The 13,565-nt window shown below is 43.6% G+C and overlaps 1 protein-coding gene across 2 annotated transcripts in view; it reads right to left on the bottom strand.

Annotated features, from left to right (window-relative positions):
* Shtn1 (shootin 1) overlaps window positions 1-10,516 on the bottom strand; it is a 112,256-nt gene extending 101,740 nt beyond the window's left edge. The window contains exon 1 of one of the 2 annotated variants that reach the window (XM_004625647.2): window positions 10,199-10,516. In XM_004625647.2, the coding sequence (XP_004625704.1) occupies window positions 10,199-10,256 (58 nt within the window). In that variant the 5' untranslated portion in view covers window positions 10,257-10,516. The remainder of the gene's footprint in view (window positions 1-10,198) is intronic. The other variant, XM_023709001.1, reaches the window with a different exon arrangement.
* Between the last annotated feature and the right edge of the window lie 3,049 nt (window positions 10,517-13,565).

The following is a 13,565-nucleotide window of genomic DNA, read 5'->3' as shown; positions in this document are numbered from 1 at the left end:
CTCAAGTCCGCATCTTGTACAGCAATTAACCACTAAGAAGAATATATGCAGTGTGTTATTTGTTGAATCTGTACTTCCGATTTGATTTGAAACTGTCTCACTGCTGTTTATCAATAAAATTTTGAAAAAAAAAGAATAAAATATCAATTAATGTAAAATAAAAAAAATAAAGGTCAAGCATCCCTAATCCAAATACCTGAAATCTGCAACTTTTTGAGTGCCTAAGTTTTAGATTTGGGAGCTTTTCAAACTTTGGATTTTTGTATTACAGATGCTCAACTGGTAAAATCTATGCTAATATTCCACCACCACCCCACTCTAAAATCTGAAACAAACATTTTGGGTGATGGATACTCCATCTGTATCTTTATTAGAGCCATGTGTATACAGAATAATGTAAGTTATCCGCACACAGATCTGTATTTTTTGGCCTTTTCTCCCACTCGGTTGATGGCAACATGCCTCGTATTCAGCAGAGGACCAAGCAGTGTCCACACTTCTACTGAATGAACGGATCACAAAAAATTCATGATACAAAACAATCTGTGCATCAAATAGCCCCATTTTAGAAATGAAGACCTAAAACACAAAGAGAAATTAAAGCCCCTAGTAGGAAACAAAAGGGAAACATGATTACTGAGTCCCCAAGTCATTCGTGCAAAAAGACGTCAATGAACACTGCTATGGCAATGCAACAAAGTACTAGATCAGAAAGTGGCAGGCCGGGGAGATAGCTCAGTAGAATAAGTGCTTGTCAGGCAAGCACAAGGTCCTGAGTTCAATCCCTGGTACCACAAAAAAAGGAAAATGATCCTTCCAGGGTGGCGACTATGTCTTTATTCACCCAGATGCCCACATCTAGCACAACACCAGGCATACAGTAGGCCTTTGATAAATCCGTGTTAAATTGAGGAGGAGACGAGATCTCAGTCTTCACATGAGAAAATTCCAAAAGGGCACACGCTCTCCTCCCTACAGTACAGTTTTCTCCCATCATGTTGTATCAAAAGGGTTGATAAAAAAAGAACTTTAAGCAGTCACCAAATGAAACCAGAAAAACACTGCCTTGGGAGATTTAATGTAGCTCTACGTCCATTGAGTCCGTATCTGCAAAACCTTATTAATGGGGAATGAGGACAGGAAGCATAAAAGACACTGCGCAATTAGGACATAATTCCCCTCTGCACACACCCCAGTGGGTCCTCCTCTTAAAGCCAGAATAGAAAGAGAAGTCATTTATAACTCGTTTGCTAATTAAATCATTACAAAAGCCAGGGAAAACACTGCTAGAAATGCTGATCAAAAAACAAAAGTGACAGATTTCATATCCCAGAAGAAATTATGGCATATGTGAAATTCACTAAATACTTCGGAGAACACACAGCTCAGTGTTAATGAATTAACGATGCTTAAGAAGTACTCTCAGCAAACTATATTAATGGTTTCAAATTAACCAACAAAAAAGAAGGAAACTGAGGATCTCTGATATGGGTGTGTGTCTGGTTTCTGGTCTGGCCCGGAAGGAGCTTATAAAGAACTCCGTCGTAACAACAGAAAGTAGAACAAACTGAAAACCAACAACTCTTAAGTTCATTAGAGAACTGAGGTCACAGGTCAACCTGCCACAGCCAAAGCTGGAGACACACAGGTAGGTAAGAGGATCACAATTTGTGGCAGCAGCTGACACCTCCTCGGGCTCTAGTAGCAAGACAGCAAAACCTAAGCTGTAATTGACAAATTCCTGAAGGCTCCGTTTGGACAAGTCTGAGAGTTAAAAATGTGCAAGGCACGGGCATGACTGAAGCATACTTTGGCCTTCCGGAACCCTACCAACTCCACACAGTGAAGATCAAATCCCCTTATACTTTTAGCAGAAGGAGGATAAAGTAGGTATTCTGAAAGATGCCCAGAATATGTCTTCTTCAGGTCTGACTTCAGAAGAAACTGTTTTACTCAAGACCAGCCACTTTGAGCCTTCATGGTTCTCGTGAGGAGGGAAATGAAGGAAAAACAGACAAGAATTTGTGAAGTCACAGCCTGAGGACACAGGCTTACCAGACTTGATTACAGGACCCATGATCTAACCACACACTACAGGAACACCTTCACACCTTACTACTGCATAAGTGTGTACAGCAGGTAACTACCCAAACTTGGGAGCAAACCAAGAGGTTTTCAATACATCAATGAATAAGCTATGGCGTACCCGTGTGAAGGAATACTATTCGGTGATGAAAAAAGACCGAGAAGCTATCAGCCCACAAAAAGATAGAACTTTATATGCATATTGCTAAGTGAAAGAAATCAATCAGAAAAGGCCAAATACAGTATGAATCCAAGTGTATGACATGATAGAAAAGGCAAAACTATGGAGACAGCAAGAGGGAGCAAAGAATGGGTAAATCAGAGATAATTTTTAAAGCAGTGAACTCTTCCATTAGCCCTGTAATGATAGATACACAACGGACATTGCTTAAACCCACAGACGTACAACACAAAGGGTAGATCCTAATGTAAAAGTGGGCTTCAGTGACAGTAACACCACCGGCTCCTCAATTCTTACAAATGGGCCACACTAATTTAAATCAAAATACTAATAATAGTAGAAATGAGGATGGAGGGAAGATGAGTCAGGTGACAGTTCTCTTTTCAGATTAAAGCACCTGCTTAGGCAGATGCAGGGGCCAGGGGTTCAATCCCCGGCCTACCGTGCTGGCCTTCCCCCCCCCCCGCACCTCCCCTCCCCAGCACACTGAGACTGCGATTGCGACTGGGTGTGGTGGCATGCGCCTGTAATCCCGGAGCTTGGAAGGCTGAACACAGGCAGATCACTGAGTCCAATCTACGTAGTGAGACCCTATAGACCCTGTACACCCTGTACTAAAATTAAAAAAAAAAAAAGAAGAAGAAAAAAGAAAAAAAAAAAAAACCCACATATTCAAACAAAGCCATACCTGGGTTTTTATCAGGAAGGATATAAGACAAAATGAAGTCAGTTAATGGACGTTGGTCTATTTCTCGCCATGGCACCATACCAAACCTTGAAAACTTGTGCTTTAATGGTTAAAAAGCTCAGAAGGCAACATACGCTGAGAGAGCAGGTTATGTTCCTTCTACATTTTAAAGCAAAACCTAACTGTAAAATAGCTTTAAAGAGCAAAATCTACAGGTTGGGGATGCAGCTCAGTGGGAGAGGCCTTACTGAGCATAGACAAGGCTCTGGGTTTAATCCCCGGCACCACAAGAAGAGTAAAATCTAAAAGCAGAACAAATTTCATCTTCCTTCAATATCCATGGGGAATGGCTTCTAGGTCCATGGCAGATACAGAATTCAAGAACGCTCAAGTCCCTTAAAGTGAAATACCTTTCCACATAACCTGTATACATTCTCCTGAATTCTTTAAATCATCTCCAGAATCCTTATAATATATAATTTAATGAAAATGCTACAGTAGTAGTTGTCACACTGTTTAGGAAAGTACAAATTTGACCAGTGCAAGTACAATTTTTTCCAACGTTTTTTATCTGAAGTTGGTTGAATTTGAAGACATGGAATCCATGGTACTGGAGGGTAACTGAACACAGCTCCCAGTATTCCCCGACTCTTACTATCTTGCATTAGAATAATACATGTGTTGCAATTAATGGGCCAGTACTGGCACTTTATGAACCAAAGTCCCTAGAGTGCCTCAGCTTCTGCCTAATGTCCTTTCTCTGTTCTAGGCTCCCATCCCAGTCAGATATCATAGATCTTTGGGCGCTACTTGGCTATGGCAGTTTCTCAGGTTTTCTTTACTTGTTAAGATTTTGACAGGTTTTTACTGTTGTTTCATGGGTTTAGATCTTGAAGGTTTTGAGAAGCAAAGTACTTTGTCAAGTACTCTGTAGACTGTGCCTCAGCTGGGATTTGTCTACTGTCTTCCTCATCAATAGACTGGACTGATAGGACTTTAGGACAAGATCACAGAGATAAGTGCCACTTTCATTGCTTTGTATCAAAAATACACGTCAGTAATATGACTGATCACTGCTGACATGGACTGGGTCATTGAAGTAGTCCACTACAAAGTTACTTTAGTCCCCCTTTTCCATACTGTAATCTTTTTTTTTTTTTTTTGGTGTGGTACTGGGAATTGAACTCAGGACCCTGCACTTGCCAGGCAAGTGCTTATTCTACTAAGCTATCTCCCCGGCCCGATATTGTGATCTTTGGAAAGGAGTTACTATAGACAGCCAGGCTTAAAGATGAGGAAAGTTATATACTTTTTAAGGGGTAGCATCTATGTAAATTATTTGGAATTTTTCTGTAGGGGAGATTTATCTCCACTAGCATTGACTTAAGAATGTTTACTGTATTTTTAGATTATAATCCCATATTTTGGTTTTTTAAATTATACCATCTTTGTCCTTTAGAAGTTCCTCTTAGGGTTGGTAAGATAGCTCAGTGGTCTAAAGCACCTGCTTAGGCAAACGCACAGGGTCTGTGGTTTGATCCCTGGCACCACATGCCGCGCCAGCCCCGTCCCCAGGGTGGGCTGAGTTGACGACGACGACGACGAAGAAGAAGAAGACGAAGAAGACGAAGAAGATGAAGAAGAAGAAGACGAAGAAGAAGAAGACGACGAAGACGAGGACGAAGAAGAAATTCCTCTTGGTGGTCCCTATGTCTCTTTCATATAACCTAACACTCCTGGGTTTAGCCATTTGAACACTTCCCTAGTTTCCCGGTATGGTGACATGGGCCAGGCTTGCGTGCTTCCTGCTCTAATCCTGGAATATGCCATTTCTCCTAGAAATCCTATTCCTTTAACTGGAGGTGGGTGTCAGAACCCAAATTCAAGATGCGTTGCTAGTGGTACCACTGTAATCTCTCAGCTGACAGAACAGGAAAACACACCTGTGTACACTAATTCAAATATATGGATGTACTGTATAAATATTTTCATATGGAACCACCTGCATCGAAGTGAAGCTACATATGTGTTTGTACTGCTGACTCTAACTTTTCATACTGGTGTCTCCAACTTTAGTACATTACTAGGAACATTTTACTTTAATAGGAAAAAAACCTAAAACACAAGTGTCCATCTAGATGACATTAAATACAATACGGCAGGTCCAGGGTAGAATGCTATACAATTTTTAATGATTTAAATGAAATTATACATTAGGTGACAAAAATTTGTATATCTATATATATCCTTCTGTGTATGTGTCTATATATATGTTTATATACACACATACATACACACACAGAAGGATATCATTTCTGAAAGGAAATACAACAAACAACATTAGATAAGTTTGAAGAACAAGAATTACAGAAGGCACCATCCTTGAGGGCTGATACTGTCTTCAATGAGGTAAGAAAGCAGAATTACAGATACTACTGTGGTTTGTGTCCTTCCAAAAGGCCACAGTACATAAAATGTTTTTAAAGCATCCCTAGGAGAGTGACAGTAAAGACTGAGAAATGATAGATTAGATGGAACAGATAATTATACTTTTCATTTTTTATTTTTATAAGTTAGCATTTCTGAAAACAAAAGTAAGTCAGGTGTGGTGGGACACACCTGTAATCCTAGCTTCATGGGAGGCTGAGACAGGAGGATCACAAATTTCAGGCCAGCTGGGCAACTTAGTGTGATCTTGTCTTGCAATAAAGAGATGAAGCTCAATGACAGGGTGCTCACCTAGCTGCACCAGCCCCCAGGGTTCAATCCCTAGTCTGTCTGTCTGTCTGTCTGTCTCTCTCTCTCTCTCTCTCTCTCTCTCTCTCTCTCACACACACACACACACACACACACGTAGGGAAGCACTGAGCACAAAGCAGACTTTTGACTCGAACGCGCAGTTCTTCAGCCCCAGCCACGTGCCCCTCTTCTGGAGAGCTGCCCAGTTGGTGTCTCTGCAGCACTGGTTCTCCATTTTGGGGCGCAAACTGCATTTCTAACAAGTACCTGGTGATTCAAAGGTAATTGGTCCCTGGACTACACTCTGAAAAACACTGGTATAAAGCCAAATTTGCACTTGAAACCAAGGAAATCACTTAACTCCAAACTGCTTTCTACAGAATGACTGTAGGAATCCACAACCGCCCCACAATGGCTCTGCTTCTTCAGACTGAGGTGGTGACTGTGGCAAGCACCAGTTTGGGCCCCTTTTGTAAAAATAATGCTCCAGCTATTTTCTGACCCAAAAGTCAAGGTAATACAAGAAGCCCCTACTAGCTCGGCTCTCAGAATAAACTTGACTGAATTTCCATCTGAACTTTAAGCAGCAGCCCAATAACTTGGGGAAGAGGATATTAGTCCTAAACATGGAAAAAGGTAAGCTTGCTTTAGAAAACAACCATCTTACACTAGGAAATCCATTTTTGACAGTACCGGCCCAAGAGCAGTCTATAACTTTTAGGTTTTTGTTGTCACTGTCTGGTCTTACATTACAACATCCTTACAAGGACTGGCGCTATAGTTTAATGGTAAAGCACTTGTCTAGCATGGGTTTGATCCCCACCACCAAAGAAAGAAAATAAACAAAAAACATTATGTTAGGTGATAACTACTCTCTTCAAAACTCCATTAACAACTTCCCAATGACATGGTACACGGAGCGGTACATCATAATCTAAGAGGAACGTACTACTCGTGTCAGCCCAGGCCGCATCCTCCCTGTGGTGCAGTCAACTATTCCTGTCCAGGGGTCCTTGTGGAGACTGGCAATCAAGATGCTCCCCTGGCCAAGGATTCTGAATCTCTGACCTCAGCAAGGCCAATCAGACACTTCCTGGAATGGACAGGCCAGACTAGGAGATCTTCACCCACAGGAGCAAGGTCTGCCTAGCACAGTGCCTGGCTATGAATATTCAGCGCATGTAGGTTGAATGAATTACACAGAAAATCAGGCACCTTAAACAAATGCTGACTAAATCTGTCATTTTCTGACAGAGTTCTGGCGGGGAGTAAATTGTATGATGTTTTGTAAGGAAAATGTCCACTTTAGTAACTAGGAAATATGCATCGGAAATAGTGTCCAAAGTTGCCATTTCTCAGTGCATTAAAGATGTCAATCAGTCCAAGAAAATAAAGCCCCAAAAAAGATAAAAAGAGAATTACCTCATTACCTCCACATCTGCTTGAACATAAGCAATCACACACTGGTTAATTTTTTTTAAAGGGACATAATATAACTTTCTAGAAAGACATAATATAGCTAATTATACCATTCACTAGAAGGGAACATACAATGTTTTGAAGTAATTCAGAAGTGGGTGTGATTTATAAGACATGGAGCTTAGGGAATGGGAAGTATAAATTAGAGATTGTTCATATTATGACAGTCTCCGTCATGACATTTCACAACTTTTGTCAAAAGCAACCTTATTCACCACACCACTGATGGCTTCACACGAGGGAGGGCTGCTGTCAGCCCTGCAGTCGACAGCACAGAGGAGCCTAATTTCTCTTCCCCTGTGGGGAATGGGTTCAAAAGGAGTCACATGAGGAGGTCCACCCTCCCAATAAATAGGTAAAAAGACTGCAAACTTCACTAATAACCGGGGCGATGTATGTAGTAAGTGGTACCATTGTGTCCACTTACTTAGATTGGCAAAAATTCAGAAACTCGTCAGGCCGTCAAATTCATAAAGAGTGTTATCCCCAGTGTTGACCGAGATGCAGGCTATGGGCACTGCTGGGGGCACGTGAATTCTACAGCCATTGGGGAGGCATTTTGCACTCTTTAGCAAATCTTTATAGGTGCATGCTTTCAAATCCAAAACTTTCATTTCTAAGAATTTATATGAGAAAAATATGGCAGTGTGCACTAATTTATAGAATTATTTGATCAACGATAATCTGATTAACTTTGTGAAAACAAGAATCACCAACTTCACTATTTGTACTCCCTCAGTCCAGCATACAGGCCTCTCCTGTAAGTACTAGGTATTTGTTAAAGGAACAAAACATACATTTATTCAACATTATAAAAGAAAAAGTAGTTAGTAATGGTTTTGTTCACATTAAATAGGAAAAATGGACTTATCACACTCAATGTTAACTAAGAGTAAAGACCCTGAGCTTAGAAAATTGATCAGAATATCGGTAAGCACCCTGAGCTGTTCTCTTATGTCACAAGCGTCACAGTTTGTTCCACAGGTTCAAAAACAATTACATACTCTTGAAATAAGCCAACTGTTAGCACAGGCAATGATCCGAAGACAAACAAATGCTTTGGTTTGCGGATAAAAATCACATGGTGGGGTGAAAAAAAATCCTAGTATCTGTGCAACCAACTCAATATTCTTAAAAAAAAAAAAAAAAAAAAAAACTATAGTTTTAAGAAACAAATTTCACCAGGCATAGTGGCAGATACTAGAATCTTCAGGACTCAGGGAGGCAGAAGCAGGAGGATCACAAGTTAGCAACTTAACAAGAATCTGTCTCAAAACACAATTAATGGGGGTTGGGGAATCTGGTTAAGTGTGAAGGTCCTGGGTGCAACTCCCAGTGACACAAACTCCAAAAGCTAACTGTTCTATTACGTCTGATACGTCCTTCATCAACGGAACATAGCCTTAAAAATACCAACGCCATAAGTTTACTTTCCAATAAAATAAAGAGCCAAAAAGTTGGAAATCTTCCCTTTTTCTCAGCCCTTAATTTAACAGACAGAAAATGTGTTCCAAAAATCAAATAAAAATAATTTATTAGCTATCTGTATTGTTAACCTACAGTTAAAATTACACACAGACTGAAAGGGGGTAATTTTTTATTGTACTACTACTGGAAGACTAACCATCCAGCTAAAGATCTGATTTCCACTGATATTATTCATAATAAAAGTGCCACACATCTTGGAATATGAATCAAGAATCTTTAAATTATGGGATAGATGTTATCAAAAACTAAAATACTGGCAGAATATAGCTGTCACTGAAACATTTGAGAGATTCCAGATAAAGACATTCTGGTTGGTCCCTGTAACTTTAGGATTTCAGACTAGTCTGGGACCAAAGCGTTGGGAAAGTCAAAGAGATAAACATTCACTCAGCACTTTCTAGGTGCTAGACATCACGGAAAACAGGTTTATGCGCTTCAGTGAGGGTAAGCAACTTCCCCAGCACACACAATGCAGCCCTCACAGGGATTCCACAGGGATCCAGGCAGCCTCTCAGACGGGATGGATTTTCCTGGGTGTTCAGGAGCAACAGGTCAGAGTCCTGGACAGGACCCCATGACGCCATCTGAGTTAACCCTTCTCTTTAGTTGGGGAGGGTTTCCTTCATCACAGATCCAAGGAAGGGAAGACACAAGCCAAGCCTGGTAAAGCCAAAGAAATGGGACTACACCCCAAGCTTAGCCACAGAGCAGGATCCTTAGACAGGAAGTCCCTCAGAAAAGTACCTGTCCCCGACCACTTTCACTTCCCAAATCTGGATGGTTCTGCTCCTTCTTGACCTATATTTTCAAACCACTCTTTGGTCAGTATAATCATAATTTTTAAAAATGTATTAGGTGAGCACTGGCTCTCTGGTCTGGCTTTGTTCACAAGTATGGTAACTGACGAAAATGACTGATTGAAGCAGTTCTTTATTAAAGGGATAATCCATAGTTGCCAAGCAGCGGAGAAACGTGTGCACAGGGCCTGGTGTTCCTACCCCAGGCGAAAACAGTCTTGGTTTAGGAAGCCCGACACGGGCGGGATATTGACCCAATGACTAATAAATTGCTAAAAAGGGGAAGCGATCAAAACACATCCTGGGCTGAAAAATCCCAGCTGGGTAAAGAAAGAGGAACTAGACCGTACACCCCAAAAAGCTGGAAAGGTTGTGAAGCAACACCACAGGCCCAGGGGCGCCAGAAATGCGCCAGGGCGGGGCCTCCGCTAGGAGCAAGACCAGCTGAGCCGCCGCGGTCCCGCGTGGGAGCGCGGTGCCCCGACCTCGTCCGCGCCGCATCCCTGTACCCACCCCCACCCCGATCCCGGATCCCGACCCCGATCGCGGGCCGAGGCGGCTCGCGGTTCCCAGGCCCGCCCGCCCCATCCTCGGCTCTCCTACGCGCAAGGCGCCTCCCCACTGCGCCGGAGCCGCAGGGCGACCCGGCGGCCAAGCGCGCCCGCCAGGCCCGCACCTGCCGCAGCCCGCAGCCCGCAGCGCCCGCCCGGCTCCCACACCTGGCGCCCCCGGCCCGCCTACCTTGCTCCTTCAGGCTGGTGATGAGCTGCAGCTGCTTCTCCTCGTCCGAGCTGTTCATTTTGGCGGGTGGGGCTGGGAATCAAAGGAAAAGAGGGAGCGGCAAGGGGGACACGGGGGAGGGGAAGCAAAAGCAAGATGCCGGGGCTCGCGGCGGCACTACCCGGAAGTTGGGTTCGCTCCCGCTCCTCCTCCTCCTGGCGCCGAGCGCGCGGGTGAGATCATCCCCGCGCACCTACCGGCGGCCGCGGCACCTGGGGCGGGCGGGAGCCTCCCCGGAGGCCGCGCCGGGACGCGCCGCGGGCGTGGTCGGGCCGCCCCGCACCCTTCCCTCGGGGGCTGCCTGGGCGAGCGAGCGAGGTCTAGAAACCCGCGCGGCGCCGCAGCCCGAGGGGACCCGGACCTGGAGCTGGGCAGAGGCCGCGCCCCCGGGGGCCGCGGGTGTGCAAGGGGCCCGGACGACACTAAGCGCCCAGGCGCCTTCCCGGGTTGCCACGCGGCGCTCTCGGGCCCAGCTGGCCAGGGGCACCCCAACCCTCCGGTGTGCCCGGACGGTGCACGGTGGGGTAGCCTGGAGAAGTCACCGTGCAGGGTGCAGGGGGCCTCGTCGGTCACCGTTCCCGACGGCTCCAGTGCGCTTCCCTGCGCCGCGCCAGGTTGGAGAAGGCGCCCGAACGTGGGCCCCGCCTCGAGCGGGTGGCCGGGCCTGGTGGCCCCATGCGGGTCATCCGGTTCGCGTGGGAGGACCTTCGTGGAGGGAGCTGGCCGCTGCTGCCCCAGTGCCCAAGGTCACATGGCTTCCTGGCAGTGGAAGCTGGTGTTGTGAAATGAAGCCCAGCACTTGCCCTCTTCGCTGCCCTCTGCCCTTCCTAAACCAGGCTGTGATCCAGGGAGAAGCACAGGCGTCCCGCTCTAAAGCAGCTCTCCTCAGGTCCTAGCTGCTGGCTAATCTTTGGTCAAGTGTCCCACATTCTTTGAACTTCATCTAAGGATGGAAGTCATAATAATAATAATACCTACACTCCCCGAGGACTTTTCAGGATAGAGCAGGGAGATCAAGAGCAAATCCACAATTCAGCATATAATAGATTTATTTTTTTTTAAGATGGCAGGTTTGAGAAAAGGAGTGATGGTTGTTAATTATAAGCTGAAACACATACAGGTTAACACTTCTCATTATGCATGAAGACCAACCCACACTGAAGCAGACCTACCTACCGCATGCCCTGGTTCTCCATCTCTAAACTCTGGGGTCCCATACCCCAGCACCTTGCTACTGCTGCTTCTTGATATCTTAGGCAAATCCCCGACACCCTTCATCATGTCTCTCTCTCTTCAGGATAGAAAGGCTGGTATTCTGCTAAGTCCTGTAATCAGTGTTACTATGGTGCTGGTTACGAAATCCTAATCTCAAATAAATTTTGATTTAAAAAAAAAAGCCCTTTCTACTTTTCTGAAAAGGTAATGCTGCATGTTAGCATAAGTAATTTAGTGGTAAAATGACCTAAACTGCCAACATAATATTTTAAAATAGATTGAATTAAAATTCCTGAAAGCTTAAAAACCATCAATGTGGAGTTTTTCTTAGGCAAGCCTTTCCCTAGTATTGCATAGGTAGCTCAAAATTCTCACAGGTCAGTTGTCATGAATGTTGGCAGAAGATAATCACAGGGCCTTCGCCCTGGAATTATATTTGAGTCCTTATTTCAGAGTTGAAATAAGAAAATGTGAGACAATTCAGTCTCAACTACATGAAAATAGGATTATGTATTTCCAGTGGATACTTTGTGAAAAGAGAAGTAATTTATTTCTTGATAAAAAGGCAAAGAGGGCTGGTGAGATGGCTCAGTGGTCTGGAGCACCTACTTAGAACAAGCTTAGCAAAGCTACAGGGACCGCGGTTCAATCCCCCAGCACCACATGCCAGCCAGCCCCGCCCCCTGGTGGGCTGAGTTGGCCACACACACACACACACACACACAAATAAATAAATAAATAAATAAATAAATAAAGGCAAAGAAAGGCTGGCGAGATAGCTCAGCAGACGAGGCACCTGCTTAGGCAAGCACAGGGACCAGGGTTCAAACCCAGGGACCACTTTCCTCTTCAGCCCTGCATCTGGGTGCACTGAGCCGGCCACCAAGACCAAGGGGGTAGCACATGCCTGTAATTCCAGCACTGGGGAGGCTGAAAACAGGAGAATCACTACAAGCCTGAGCTGTGTAGTGAGACCCCATTCCTCATGAGTTTAAAAAGAAAAAAGGCAAAGAGATTTGAGTGTAGATACAGCCTACCTAGCTTTCTTATGGCAGCCATGAGCTGTGTCAATCCTGAGGTATCAATCTGACTGCCACAGTGGAAAGGAGCCCAGGGCTTAACCTAGAAATGTTTCCTCACACCCTACCAAATATAAACAGAGTTCATTAAATATTTGGATTAAATTATAAAATTCCATTCTTTTAAATGGCTGATTAGTTGTCTTCAGTAATTATACTGCAGTTAATATTTTTGGGGTTTAAGAATGAATTAAGCTGTGCATGGTGGTGCACACCTGTAATCCCAGCACTGAGGCAGGAGGATTGCTGTGAGTTCCAGGCCAGCCAGGGCTACACAGTAAGCTCAAGACCAGTGTGAACTACATAGTTAGACCCTGCCTCAAAAAAAACAAAAGTTAATTATTAAATAGAGTTTTTTGATCCTATATTATGTCTTCAGCCTCTTGAAATTAATCTCATTTACACTCTTGAAATTAAAATAACCACTCAGAAAACAATATAGTATTATCGTGAGGGCATGATATGAATTATTAGGATGGCTATTAGAATCATTTATTGCGGATTCAGATCTCCCATTACATTATGGTTTATTTATATGATCTGAATATTGATGAGGATAGAAGTGATATAATTAGTTTTTGTTTTCTTTAATAATACACAGAGTTTCATGTTGCAAGCATCACAGTAGAAGTAGTATTGACCTCCAAATGTAACGTAAAACCTTTAAAATTCAAGTGTTCACATGGGCATAAACACATTCACACGCATATGTAGAGGAGAGGAGCCTTCTAAAAATTGACTGAAAGGATTTCTAATGAACACAAGATCATGAATAGAAAATAGAACGAGCCTAAGTGGTATGAGTGGGAAAGACTGGTGTCCAAAAAGGATTTTGTCTTAAACCTTCTTTTTTTTCATAATTTTATTGAGAAACAAATAGCAATGACACAGTTTCAAATCAAATTGGTAGGACAGTTTCTTTTTTTTTTTTTTCAAAGTTTTATTGACAAACAGATAGCAATGAGACAGTTTCAAATCATATCGGAAGGACAGTTTCAACAAATAATACACTGCATATATTCTTCTTAGTGGCT

Source organism: Octodon degus, unplaced genomic scaffold, assembly GCF_000260255.1.
Source record: "Octodon degus isolate 3935 unplaced genomic scaffold, OctDeg1.0 scaffold00010, whole genome shotgun sequence".
NCBI classification, from domain to species: Eukaryota; Metazoa; Chordata; class Mammalia; order Rodentia; family Octodontidae; genus Octodon; species Octodon degus.
This window is presented reverse-complemented; position numbering and strand designations above follow the sequence as displayed.